We start from the raw sequence: 14537 nt of genomic DNA, 5'->3' as shown, positions 1-14537 counted from the left end.
CTAATCACATCTGCATAATGTAACTAAACAAGCGATATTTTCATTTTGTTTTATGAGCATTACATTATTGGGTAACAGAAATGTGACAGTTACAAACTACAATGTACCTTCTGTGGCTAGACTAAGAGGACTGCTGTGAAATATAGTTGGGTAAAATTAATCCCAGCAGTGAACATGAATTTGTTTTCTAAGTTCAAAGGAATACTTCTAGCTTAGAATGAATTAAAGTAAAAACGACAACAGAAATTCTCCCGGGAAAGGGAAAAAAAAAACAAAAAAACAATTTTCTGAAAAAAATAAATAAAGAGAAATAACACAAGATGTTTGCTTCTTTTCTCTTTGATCTGATTGGTTCATAGTAAAAGTCAAAGAACATTTGAACAGATATTGCTAAATACTGTACTTGACGGATAAAAAGAAACATGAGAATTTGGCCATAGCGCACACAACACATCATACAATGATCTCACCAACGTTACCAGCTGGAGACCAGCAAACCACATTTACCAAATAAGGTAAGTTGCTTCGTTCCTGAAATTTTTTCCCAGTTAGTTCACTCTGCTTTTCCTAGGATTTATACAATAATTACAGAGGTCATTTTTTTTCAGCTCAGATGGAGTAAATCATTAGGCCACCTAATGCAAGGCTGAATTTGTGCAGTCTCTGGAGAACTCTCCATTTTACTTACACCGAGCATGCACAGAAAAGGAAGAACTGAAATATGTGCAACAAAAACAGGAGATCGAGTAATATAAATAATGAAGAAGGCAGAAAGTGGTGTAGATTGTGTACTGTTGGTTTGGATACAACTGCTGATATTTTATTTCTAAGATCTCTGGGAAGAGTATTTTGTTTTTGGTAGGTACCTGCATATTTTAAAGCACTTACAAAGTATTGTTCTTTATTACTGGACCTTTATTCCCTGGTTTAAGACAATACTGAATATAAAATACAGACATACAGCTTTATAACGTATATTGGGTATGGTTTATTCTCAATAATCTTTTTGATTTGTACAACTGCATTGTGATAATTCTACCAGAAATACTTCTCCAAGCCATTATTTTTAACTCTGTGGGCCCATATCTGCTTTAAGATATACACGCAGCTCCCACTGAAGAAAAAGCCACTAATTCAGCAAAGAAAAAGAAGCAACCTTAAGTACTCCAGATTCTTCCTCACATCCTTTCCTTCCCCACTGAATTTTGACAAAAGCTCATAGCTTCACAAAGGTATGTATTAAGACTGATCATTAGATACACACTAATAATGTTCACCTCTGATGCAAGGTGTTACTTCAACAAGGTTCATATTTTAAGTTTAACAGGAGTAAGAACATAACAGCCATACTGGGTCAGACCAAAGGTCCATCCAGCCCAGTGGCCGTGGCCGCCCGCATGCTCATGAGGCTCTGAATATGTATTTCAGCGCTTCATTAGTAAACTTCAAAATGGCCATTTGCATGGTAATTTCGAAGTTTTTGGCTAGTGTAGACACAGCCCTAGTCCCTTTAATATGTCCTCATATGAAACCTGTTCCAACTACCTAATTATTTAGTTGCCCTTTTCTGAACTTTTTTTAATGCCACCATATCTTTTTTGACATGAGGGGACATCTGTACACAGTATTCAAGATGTGTTTGTACCAAGGTTTTATATAAGGGCAATAATATATTCTCCATCTTATTCTCTATCCCTTTTTTAAATGATTCCTAACATCCTGTCTGGTTTTTTTTTTGCTGTCACTGCATATTGTGCAGTTGTTAACATCAGTATGAATGTCAAATAACGTTAAAAAGGCCTGATAAAGAAAGAACATGATACAATATCAAGAACGTATTTTAAAAGAACGTAGGTGGAGAAATCAGGTAACTGTGGTCACAAAGATCGATTAACCATTTTCTTGTCTGTTTTACTGAAGAGGAACTTTCACAGCCATTTGGAAAGAGAGGCTGCTGACCTCTCTTTTATATTCAAATTCAACACATTAACACATGGTTTGAACCGGGATGTCAATTTTGTAGCTCATTATATAGGGGCTCTTTTACATACTTTGCTTTATCTAATCCTTGACTCCCCCCCCCCCCCCCCCCGACTCCTTCTGCCCCTCTGCTCTCTGATTTGCTCACCTTAATAATTTTTCTGATTTCTGGTTTTCTGTGCTTTAAATATTGAGTATGTTCTGGTATTGCTATGATCTGAAGAAGCGGATCTGTCCCACAAAAGCTCATCATCTAAATATATTACTTTTTCCTGTTCTAGTCTATATAGATTTTTATGCCACACACAACACTGTAGTAGCTGAACAATTTATATTAATTCATTAAGCAACATGACTAACATCTATCATTTGTGGTTTGTTCTCTCTTCCCCCACATGGAGAGAACTGTTTGTGTGGTTTATTGGTTCTGTGGTAGAGCTGCTCTGTTTTGTTGTCAATATTTTTTCTTTTAATGTATGTGGTGCTTTGAGTTTATGCTGGAGAAAGCAAGTTCAAAGTAATGTACCTTGGCCTGTTGGAGTAGAAGATGGAGAGGTTTATGTCTTGGGCAACTTTCACACGGTCCAGATAGTTTGAGGGTTCAGTGAAGACATCATGTATAAATGAAATCCTTGATTACAGACATACTTAGAGTGCTGTGAAATATTTGCAACAAAAACCCAAACTAACGTTTCTAGTTTGTTACATATTCAGAGATCAGTACTTATTCAGTCAAAGGATCTGTCTGCAAATCTTTTGTGAAATCTGCGTTAATTAGAGTTTTGTAAGAAACTAAGAGTTTCAACCAACTATTAAGCATTTGGTTTGATCTAAACCAAAACCTCAGTGGTTGAACCCAAATGAACAGACTGAGGTAAATGTTCATGCAGTCTCTGGCAATGTAATATCACCCCAGCTAGGTCTAAACTACAGCTTCTGGTGATAGTGAGCTAAGCCGACAGGAAACCTTTTCCAATGGCTTAATAACTCCTGCCTCCGTGAGAAGCAGTAACTGTGATGGCCAGAAAAGCTCTCCCACTCACACGACACTGTCTGCAGCAGAGCTTCAGTTGACACAACTTCTGTTGCTCACGGATGAGGATTATTATGTTCTTCATGGATGGGGACTATTTATACCCCTGAACAAAGTGAGTTATGGTGAAGTAATGTGTAGTTTAGACATAGCCTCATTTTTGCATATCTTTATTACTAACTCATTCACATTGTACTTCACAGATTTACCATTCTTGTTAGAGATTCTCAGGTTGTTGTCTATTTTTAAGAAGTACATTTATTATAATTTGTGCTGCTCTTCTTCATCTCTATGACCTTCACAACTATTTCATTTGACTAATCCACCTCTGACCAGATCAGACCAGACTCAGTCACACCCTAAGTTATATGTGTGGTCTCACCCTCTCAGTGCTGAAGCTGAAATTGAACTCTGGCAAAGCAAAAGACGACAAATGTATTTACTCTGGATTTTTCTAAAACAATCAACTAGCAGAACTGCAATTTGATAACGGAACATAAAAGGTGTCAACCCTGGAACCTAATGATCCAAAAAGAGGTAACAAAATTCTAATGGATTGGGCACAGGAGTGAGCTGAAAGATCTGGATTCCAGTTGTAATTCAGCCATTAAATTGTGTGCTTGAGCAAGTTCTTGATCTCTGTATGTTTCTTCCCCCACCACCCTGTTATGAAAGGGGGACAAATGCCTGTCAAGCAGAGACACTGTAGGAATTAATGTTTGTACAGTGTTTTGCCCAGGCAGAGCTAAGTGTTTAGTGTTATGGTTAATGGCAACAGCAAGTACTAATATTCTAGAGAGTCACTGATTGCATATATCTAATGGGAAGATGGAGTGCTGGACATGGCTCCACAATGACCTCTGCATCCTGAATAAGAAGTCATGTTAATGACCTCTGGATACAGTCTTGCACAGCCTCTCCAAACAGAACACTTGTCAACAAACATAACGGCTGCATCTACACTAGCAAGTTGTTTCAGAAAATCTGGTCCTTTTTCAAAAGAAAACGTGGAGCAGCTACACACAAAATGAGTTCTTTCTATCAGAAATCAAAAGAACGTGGTTCTTCCAGAAACCCTCTTCTACTCCTGCTTCAGGAAAAGCGTCTGCTTTTGAAAGCTTCTTTCAGAAAAAACAGCATGTGTAAACGCTCCACAGGCCCTTCATTCAAAAGAGCGGTCCTCATGGTGCCAGATTTTTCGATCCCTGGCTTGTTCTTTTGACAGCAGGGGCTGTGTAAGCATGCTCTATCGAAGGAGTTGACCGATCTTTCAATCCGGTTTTTTGTATGTAGACACGATCTTTCGAAAGAAATTTTTTCAGATGAGATTTTCCAGAAGAACTTCCTTCAAAAGATCACTGTAGTGTAGCTGTAGACAGTGAGTCCCTCTGAAAAGGCGATCACATCCCCTAACCTCCATTATTAAAAAATTAAATAGCAACACAAGAATTCAAATAAGTTTCAGTTATCTCGGTAATTTTTTTCAGGTGGCTTTAAACTCTTATTTGCAGCACAGTTAAAAACAAATCACCATGTAATTCATCTACATAGCAGATTATAGGTGTGGTCAGGAAAGCACGCAGCTGTACATAACAAAAATCAAATAGGAAGGAAAAAAACATCCTCCTTCTTCACAGAAGTTTGACTTCAAGTTCACAGCAGGAATTTGCTCTAAATGTGTGTTTAGTGCCTGTACAGAGGATTCTCAATCTTCTGCAATATGCTGACAGGAATGATACAGAAAACACCCAAATATCATCACTTACCTTCTCCATTTCTCATCGCACCATGTTTATTTTCCCCTCATGTGACTCTGACACAGAAAGAGTGAAATCCCTAGTATCTGTTTCATAGGCCAACCACATTATGCTGTTTAGAGAAGAACTAAACTACCAAGGTTTCCTCAAACTAAAATTTGATTGATTTCCTAGACAATCTATTGGCAAAGTTTTAAATAAAGACTGCACTATTGCAGAAGCAGTACATGTACTCAGGCACCACTGGCTGGTACCAGAATCATCCCACTTATTAACTCCTGTGCCCTTTTACAATCTCTAAAGCAACTAATAATCATAGTTCTGTTCACCTTAAGAATCCTGGACTGAGCTGGAAACAGGGCTAAGTTGAGAGCACACCTAGGACATCTCTTTCATAAATATGCCCCTCTGTTCTCAGGGGTCAATAGTGAGGCTTGCTATGGCCCCTCTGTGCTGCTCTGCTAACTGTATAGCTGGCCTAAATCACTGAGGTCATGTCTACACAGAAGCATTATTTTAAAATAAGCTATCCTGGAAGAGATTTTCCAGAATAGACTATTTCAAAATAGCACATCTACAAAATGCGTATTGAAATAGTGCTCAGCTATTTCTAAATAGAGCATCCAGACACAATCGAGCCTATTTCAGACTAGAACCCTTGGATGTGCTACAGTTTGTTTTGAAATAGCCCATATTGCCTGTCTACACATCCTCTATTATTGCAAAACAGATATTTCAGAATAGGCTCTATTCCTAGAATGAGCTTTACCCAATTCGAAATAAGCCATCCACTATTTCAAAATTCCAAAACAGTGGTTGAGTAGTGTAGACACTCACAAAGTTATTCCAGAACAGCGGCCGTTATTCCGAAATAACTTTGCTATCTAGTCACACCCTGGCAAAGGCAGAACTGTCCCATCCAATGGATGGTTTGGAGAGGTCACCCCAGGCCCCGTGCTTCAAGAGGGCATGGAGCCTGGATGGCACAGGGGCTAGCAGCAGCACCACTGACTCTGCTCTCCCTCACTATCTCCTGGTGTCTCTTGGAAGAAGGACAGGTTAGCAGCTTTGAGGAAGGGGCAAAATGGGGGCTGGTGGGGGCAGAGCTGTGGTGGGATGTGGGGAAAGGCCTTGTAGGAAGGATTGACATGGGCGTGGGGTGGAGGCAGAGCAGGGGTGAGGCCAGGAGTATAGTGTGGGCGGGGGTGGGGTTGTCCCGGGCCCCACTGCCCCCTAGGGACGGCCCTGGGCAAAAGATCAACCATGTGGAAGAAATATCTGGACACCAAAGGGGTGTCTGAGGCAGAAGGGGATATGGCCAAAACATGTTGCACTCTGACAATCCCCAAGGTCTCTTTTGGAACAATACAGTCAGTGTGTAGTTTAGAATAGCCTCAATGTGGTTTTAAACTGTATCAAGGACTGAAGAAGAGCTTGGCTGGTTTAGAAAGAGGGCATCACCACCAGCTGCTCTGCCATTCTCCATCCCTGCTAAGCCCAGAGGGGAGACGCATCTCTGTGTCAGGAGTTGGAAGTGAGTCAGTTCATCACCTTATATTTTAAAATCATTCATTTTTTGGTTTCTCCTATCTTTTATCAGCTTTGTTTATCTATTGTTTAAGTTTCTACAGTGTCCAAGATAAACAAAATTATTATCACTCTTATTTATTATGGAGGCATGTAAGAAATAACCAAGAATAGGGTCCCATTGTGCTAGGCTCTGTAAAAACACCATAGTAAACAGTCCCTAGCCCAAAGAGCTTAAAATCTAAATAGACATGACAGGCACAGAGTGGAGCAGGGATCTAATACACTAGCAGAGATGCTAACAAATATCATATCGGTTTCACATTTGTGGAGGGACCGGGATATTGGGTATATTTATGAGGGATTAAGATAAATGGAAAGAAAAGGGAAGGAAAGTGGGGTGAGAGGACAGAGACATCGCAATGTCCCTTCACATCATTGATAACAAGCTTCCAAATGATGTGAAGATTGTCTATAGAATGAACAGGAAGCTTTTCAATCTCAGGAGACTGAAGGCTAAAAGCAAGACCTCTGCATCCTCGATCACAGAGCTCCAGTATGTGGTTGCTACTCTTTCTCTCACGGCCCTTAAGAGCATCCTAAGTGCCTTCATTGAAGCATCTGAGAATCTCTACCTCGCACTGAACATCAAAAAGACCAAGGAGCTCCACCAACCTTCACCGATGGGACAAACTCATGCACCTTCTGTTAAAGTCGACATTGATGCAGAAATCTAGCATTGTCTAAGCCGTAAAAGCTCTGCTTTTGCCCAGTTGAGAAAAAGGGTCTTTGAGAATCAGGGCATCTATCCCAAAACTAAGCTCCTTGTAAAAAGTGCAGGGGCTGTTCCAAAGCTACTATATGCATGTGAAACCTGGACACCATACAAGCATCATTTGAAGCCACTTGAACAATATCATCAACACTGCCTCAGGAGAATCCTAAATATCTCGTGGGAGGATAGACGCAGAAACAGTAGCATCCTGCAAGAGTCCAACTTGCCCAGCATTGAAGCCATTACCCATTAATCAATAACTTCATTGGACTGGTCATGCAGTTCAGATATCTGATCAGCACCTCCCAAAACAGATTCTGTTGTCCAAACTGGAGGAAGGACAGAGGAGTTTTGGGAGCCAGAGGAAGTGACATAAGTGCTTGCAGAAGACACACATGAAAAAGTGCAGCATTGGTGTCGACATCTGGGAGAACCTTGCCCAAGTCCATCCCCAGAGGAGAATGGTAATCCATGAAGGGTGGCGCAATTTGAGAGGTCCCGCAGCAGGGCAGATGAGGAAGGGCAGAGCAGAAGAACAGAGCATCAAAAACTGCCCCACGCCTCTCCAACAGCTACCAATACCTGCCTCTTCTGTTATAATTTCTGCAGCTCCAGAATTGGGTGATCAACCATCAATAGACTCACAAATAGGAGGGTGACATGAAGACGTCCTACTCGATATTGAGTGACTGCCAAGACTGGTTCCACATTTGTGGAAGGAAAGGGATATTGGGTGTATTTAGGAGGGATTAAGATAATTGCAAAGAAAAGGGAAGGGAAGTAAGGTGAGAGCATAAGGACAGGGGAGAAGAGGGTAAAAGTGGCAGGTATAGAATGAAGCTGTGGTGAAGAGACTATGATGGAAGGGGAGGACTGAAGCAACCAGCCAATGAGCTTAGGACAGACAAAACTATACAAATTTCTCTCAAGGTTCCTCCTGTCTCTGCTTCTTCACCAGCTAGGGCAGGAACACTGAAGATGTTAACTATGCACATTAGAGTGACTCTGAGCAAGTCAAAAGTGAATGATTTTAATTATTTCTCAGTTACCTTTTTGTTTTCCATATGGGATTGAATTAAAACTAACTAAAAAATAAAAGCAACTAAAGTATATGGGAGATTGGCCACAACAGTAAGTTCTGTTAGGGTCTGAGGTATGCAATATATTCAAAACCTTAAATGGTCACTTCTGAAATGTTCTACTCCTCTGAAGCAAAGAGCTAAGTCCAATTTATCACTACACACATTCCATGATAACAATATCATTATTTTAAAATGTTTGTAGTCTAATAAGTGACACAGCATGAACTTCAAACAAATATAAAATAAATGAGAATTGGTTCCTTACTTTTGCTGCGCCAATTTGTTCTTTACGAAACTTTTCCAGTGGTGCTATTAACACATCATTGGCATTCTGGATCTGAAATGTCAAACATAAATATTCAAGTATGCCTCTTTTTCGTACACAGTATTTGCAGAAAGTGACAGTACTTCAGTAAATTGAACATTGCAAATCTACAAACTTGATAAAAACCCATGTGTCCCATCCCCACTTGTCGCTGAAGGTTTAAGGACAAAGCGCAGGTAAGGATCCACTTACAAAGGCTTCTTAATATTTACAAAGTATACTGCTAAACATTTCTTGATATATTATGAAGCTTCAGCTAAGTAATTAAAATTTAATTATATGCGTCAGTATAAAGTAAAGAAAAAAGTACTCATGCTGCATGAATATGATTCCTAGTATTTGTTTTCCCTGAAATTTTGAGTTTACAATTTAATTTTGAACAAGATGCAGCAACTGAAGTAAAACTATTTGGTGCAGCTGGTGAGAAGACAAAAGGTAACAGTGTTAGGAACCTGATTACATAGACTAGTTCTGTGCCCAAATGGATAGCTGAGTCATTTCAGCAATTTTCTTTGATCAGCTAGGCCTGCCAGTTCAGGAAATACTCTAAAAGAAAGACTAAAAAAATGTTACAGAACATATACAATTAGCAACTATTATTTTTCTTTATATTTAAAAAACTGGAAGTGTTATGGAGTAATTTTATCTTCTTACACCTAACCATGTTCAGAAGTATCCAAAACAGCGAGAGGAAGACTTTATATATGAACCTCATTCTGGGTTAAGTTGCTGACTTCAGTTGCAAAGATATGTCTCTCTTACACAAAGGTATTTCTCCATTTTTATGCTTGTAAATTATTCACATCAGAAATGCAGTAGAAATTCAGAGTTATGAATACCAGAGGTGAACTGACTGGACAATCCACACCTCATTTGGAACTGGGAGCACACAATCAGGCAGCAGGAGAGGGGAAAAAATACACTACAGTTCTGTGTTAAACATAAACTGCTTGAAAAATAAAGGGAAAGCAGCATTTTCTTCTGCACAGTAAAGTTTCAAAGCTGTACTAAGTCAGTGTTCAGCTGTGAGCTTTTGAAAGAAGAATTGTGATGTATGTTCAGAGGTAGGAAAAATAATAAAAGTATGGCAAACAAAATCAAGATCCTTACGCACAAGACATTATCTGAATACAATGGGCTTTGCTGACTATCACAGCACACTTCTACACCAATGTGACACCACGGAATTTTACTGAATTAAATATAACAAGCAGCGCTATAAAGTATTTCCCATCTTATTAATTTTGGTATTGAATGAAGTGTTACGATATTCCCAACACTATGATTTTTCACTGACATTCTGATTTATTACAGTATTTGTATTTGAAGTAGTAACTAAAGATCTGAACTGAGATCGGGCCCTTATGTGCTAGGCACTATGCAAACACACAGAGAGATCAAGACCCCCAAAACATCACATTCTGTATAAACAAGACACCTAAGAGCAAGGAGAGGTGAGGTGATTTGCCAAAGGTCACATGGCAGGTCTGTGATCCAGCTGGGAATAGAATCTAGGCCTCATGAAATCCAGTTCAGGCACATAAGTGTATTGAAGAAGTTTGTGAGGAGGAATCTAGGAGGAAGCTGTGTAGCACATCACAGGAGCTTTTCAACATCTATGACAAACTACAACAAGGAAAGTTATTTGATTTGTTTTTTCACTGGAGAAGCTGTTCAGCTCTTTGGCTCTACGGAATGGATGTCTCTCCTGTTCCCCTATTCTCACAAGGAAAGAAATTGAGATGTCTGGCAGAGACTTCAATTCTTACTGTCTAGCAACCATTTGCCACAGTTTTCAGTGTACAAATATCTGAAGCAGCATCCAGCACCACCACCACACAAAATGAATGCTTCTCTTTTTAACCATCAGTAAAAATGTTAATACTGATGTACAAATAATCACTGTTTGTCTTCAGCATTAGCACCATACTGTGTGAATGAAGCTGTTCACAACAAAAAAGTTGTCACTTTCATGTGGCTTGCTTGCAAACTCAGGAGACCACCCCAAGCAGTTCATATTTCAAGGCTTTCTTCGCAGCCTTCAAACAAGAGAAATTTACTCTTTACTGTCAGCCAACAGGTTAACTTATGATGAACAAATCATCTGCTGGAAATTCCACTGCTATGAAATCTCAGAATACAAATGGGTCCCACCATTAAACATCCTGAAAGAACTAATTTATATACAATCCTATGGCAGTATAAGGTGATGCCAAAGAACAAGGGTTCCAATACCAAACAGGACAACTGTTCTTCACACAGAAGGAAATTCATTATTAGAAATGGACAATGGACATAGTCAAAAATTTAAATATGTTCATTGAAATAAATAAAGAAATAGTTTCCGGGCTTAAGTAGAGATACACAGACAGAATGTGATATGTTGGTCCCCACGAAGGAAGCTTCTAATATAAAAGAGCACTGATGTGGCAATCCTCTTCCTGGCAAAATTATGCAACAGAGAAGCCAGGAAGGAGTATTTATTTTGCAAGGAAAAGCCTGCCAATAAGCTATTGGAGCAAATCCTGGCACATGCAATTCAACAGACCTCATTACAGGATTCAGGTTGCTTAGCTACGTAAAGACTGCATCTCTACCTCCAATGGACTTTGGTGGCCTAGCTTTGATAAACCATAAATACACAGCCGGTAGAACGTCCGCCTTGCACATTTATTTTCTTTTCATTACTGATTCCTATCACTGGAATTACATTATATCATAGTTAGCTTGTTTTGGAACCTCATTTGTTAATATATTTTGGCTAAAATAATGTGTTGTATGACTGAGCACTGAATTATTCTTACAGTAATCCTTCGTAATGTACCTCTTTGCAGTACTAAGGCCTATATCATAGATTTTTTTTTAAACAAGTAAAGCACTGGACATTTTTTTTTAAACTTTCCTTTACTGAGTTTTCAAAATTCTACCGGTGTGGGAGGGGTGGGGAAGAATGATGTTCCTACATCACCATCTATCTCAAAATTTTGCTAAAGCTGAAAATCCACAGAAAGTGCTTTGAGTGTGGGTCTGTCCCACAAAAGCTCATCACCTAATAAATTATTTTGTTAGTCTTTAAAGTGCTACGTGACTAACACTGCTACCTCTCTGTCATTATTCAGAGAATGTTTTTCTAAAGAATTTTCATGTAATAATCTCTCATTTTACATAATGAAGCTAAATTTCCCTTTTTGAATTTAAAAACAAATTCTAAAATAACTTTACTGATTTGGATGACCTATCATTGTAACAGCTGCTTATATAAAACACACACACACACACACACACACACACACACACACACACACAAATAGAGAAATCATCATCAAAGGAATAAATACCCATAAACCGGAGACTGAGGAGATTGAGAGTAGAAGCAACATGAAAAAATAATTATTAAAACTGTTAAGTCAATAATTATTTCCATGCTTACGATGCTGTTCATTCAAGGGAGTCAAAGAAATTTGCAAACAATCCAATGTCCTTATGGGAAAGGTACCCTCTAGGAACATTGCCCACTACCCTATCTGTGATAATGTCCAGAAGCACATGGTCCACAGAAACGGGAAAAAATTGGTAGTAAATAGTTATAGAATAACTTACCCTGAGGGACCATTCTTACTGATCACTCAGCTGGAGGCTGTTTTACCCTCTGATGCCCAAATGGCAGACAGAGACATTTGCCTAAGGTCAAACTGTAAATAATTTGCAGAGGCAGAAACAAAATCCATGGGTGAAATAGCTGGCTCCAGTGAAGTCAATGCCAAAAGTACAATGGCACCAGGAGTTTCATTGATTCCAAGGCCAAACGGAATTGGTGTGATCTAATATGATCTTCTGAATAACACAGGACATAAATCTAAGTGACTAACTCCTGGCCCACTCAACAACTCTTCTCACCTATTCATGCACTCCATACATTTGCAATGATCAAAAAGGATTGCAAGTTTTGCATCATTTGTGGTTTTCAGTGTGACAATTAAATATAGCATCTCACTTCATGCAAGCTCATGTGTCCTTCCTTGCTCTGTTACTCTGCTGAAGTTGTAATCATACAAATGCAAAATAGAGGGATGTCACAAGGCTATAAAGGTTTGCTGTAAATAGGAATATCAGAACTCCTCATCCAGTTCTCTCTCTCTCTCTCTCTCTCACACACACACACACCCACACACACACACACACCCCCCGCAGGCACAGACATGACTTGTCAGAGTTAGCCCCCAATGATCTGCCAGATGCTTTATTTACCTGTGCGTCTGCAGATATGATAACTTGCAGCTCCCACTGGCTGTGATTTGCCATTCACAACCAATAGGAGCAACAGGAAGCAATTTGCAGGGAAGAGAGAACAGCAGCCACCCCTGCAGAAGCACAGATAACTATAGCATCTGGCACTGCACTGGGGGCTAACCCTGGGAAACCACATCTGGCCCACAGGTTGTTTATTGCCCAGCCTAGCTCAATGGGGAGAAGAGAGAGAGTCTTTTTAAATCATTTGCATGGCTATTTCTAAGATTTCTCTTAGTGTAGACATAGCCTAAGAGTACTGTTTAGAACAGCTGAGTGTGACCACTACTTCGTGTGGAGTCCAAGATGAAATCCAGTTGGGCAAAAGCCATGTGCCTACTATATGAGACCAATACAGGGGAAAAGACCCAAGTCAGACTTAAAGAAGCAAAGGAGCCCATCCTACATCGCCGGCTAGCTGACTCATGTTGCACCTGTGACTACGGCTAGAAAGAGTTTTCTCACATGCTGTAAGTATTAAGAGCCTGTCTAGAGTAACATCCAAGACCTTCCTGCTTACATCCATCTAAGGGTCTTTTAAAGTATGCAAATGCCACACATGAAATCTGAAAACTCCTACAGGTTGCAGGAGAACAAGATGACACCAAATAACTACAGTTACTTACATTTTCAAATCTTACTTGAGCAATGTGTCACCTACAGCATGGTGTAATCTCCATCCTGAGTGGTTTTTAAATCCCAGTTTCACAAACAACTGGCTGGGATGATATAGTTAGGATTGGTCCTGCTTTAGGTAGGGTCTGGACTCGATGAGCTCCTGAGGTCCCTTCCAGCCCTCGGATTCCATGATTCTATCCAGTATGAAATTTTTGTGTCATTTCAGCCGTATGCTGCATCATTACCTGCATTTTGGTTGGATTATGGGAGCAATGTATGAACTAGAGAATTGCAATGTACTGTGAAATGACATTTATTTTAATAATTAGTAATACAAGTAAGATTTAGTTTATTACATAGATGAATTCTTTATTAGGTTATCTGAACAGTAACTGGACTTTGCTGGAAAAATCAGCTCTTTCATACAACCTTTCAAAGTTTAATTCTATGTTTAACCAGGATACCTAATGACTATTAGCCCGGGGGTCCAACTGGGAATCTGCAATAAAACAGAATAAAGATTTGGGGTGAAACTTGGCCTTTCTGAAGTCAAGGGCTAAATTCCCATTTGATTTGAATGGGAAGAGGACCTCACCATTGGTCTCCAGCCAAACAGGAGACCATAATAATTGCCTGAATAGTTGTAAGCACAGAAAGGCTCATACAACTGAATCTGATCCATCAGAGTCGACCCCAGAACTGCTCCTGAGCTGCATGGTAGTAAGGAAGGCTGATGTGAGCGGTGCTCCCATCAACCTTCTGCTGTGAAGACAGGCACAGAAATCAACAGCTGCAGAGTCGATTTTTGGTACGCAACTGGCATACCAAAAGTTGCATAACAGCTGTCAACCTTCCAAGTCTAAGTCTGGACACAGCCTGTGTAACCTGTCATGACACTTTAAAGAGAAATAGTCTACTTTTCAGAGAAGGAGAGGGAACAATTTCTATAGCCCTTTCATTTAAATAATAAAATATCAATTACCTGAAAATGCTCTAGGGTTCAAGGTATTACTGTATGCCTTGGGAGATGGATTTGTGGACAGAGGGGCTGGAGCGTGTGTGTGTCAAAGATGCACGATAAACGCATTTATCAGATAGTTTCCTAACTTACCACATGATTATAATGTGTTTATATCTACAGACATATGTAGGC

General features: G+C 39.6%; 1 protein-coding gene across 2 annotated transcripts in view; it reads right to left on the bottom strand.

Annotated features, from left to right (window-relative positions):
• ARHGAP42 (Rho GTPase activating protein 42) overlaps window positions 1–14537 on the bottom strand; it is a 296232-nt gene that overhangs the window by 141018 nt on the left and 140677 nt on the right. For both annotated transcript variants that reach the window (XM_074984495.1, XM_074984504.1), the window contains exon 4: window positions 8420–8491. In XM_074984495.1, coding sequence (XP_074840596.1) covers window positions 8420–8491 — 72 coding nt within the window. The remainder of the gene's footprint in view (window positions 1–8419; window positions 8492–14537) is intronic.

This window comes from Carettochelys insculpta, chromosome 1 (genome assembly GCF_033958435.1).
Source record: "Carettochelys insculpta isolate YL-2023 chromosome 1, ASM3395843v1, whole genome shotgun sequence".
In the NCBI taxonomy this organism is placed as follows: Eukaryota; Metazoa; Chordata; order Testudines; family Carettochelyidae; genus Carettochelys; species Carettochelys insculpta.
Note: the sequence above shows the minus strand (reverse complement) of the source record. Positions and strands in the feature narration are given on the sequence as shown.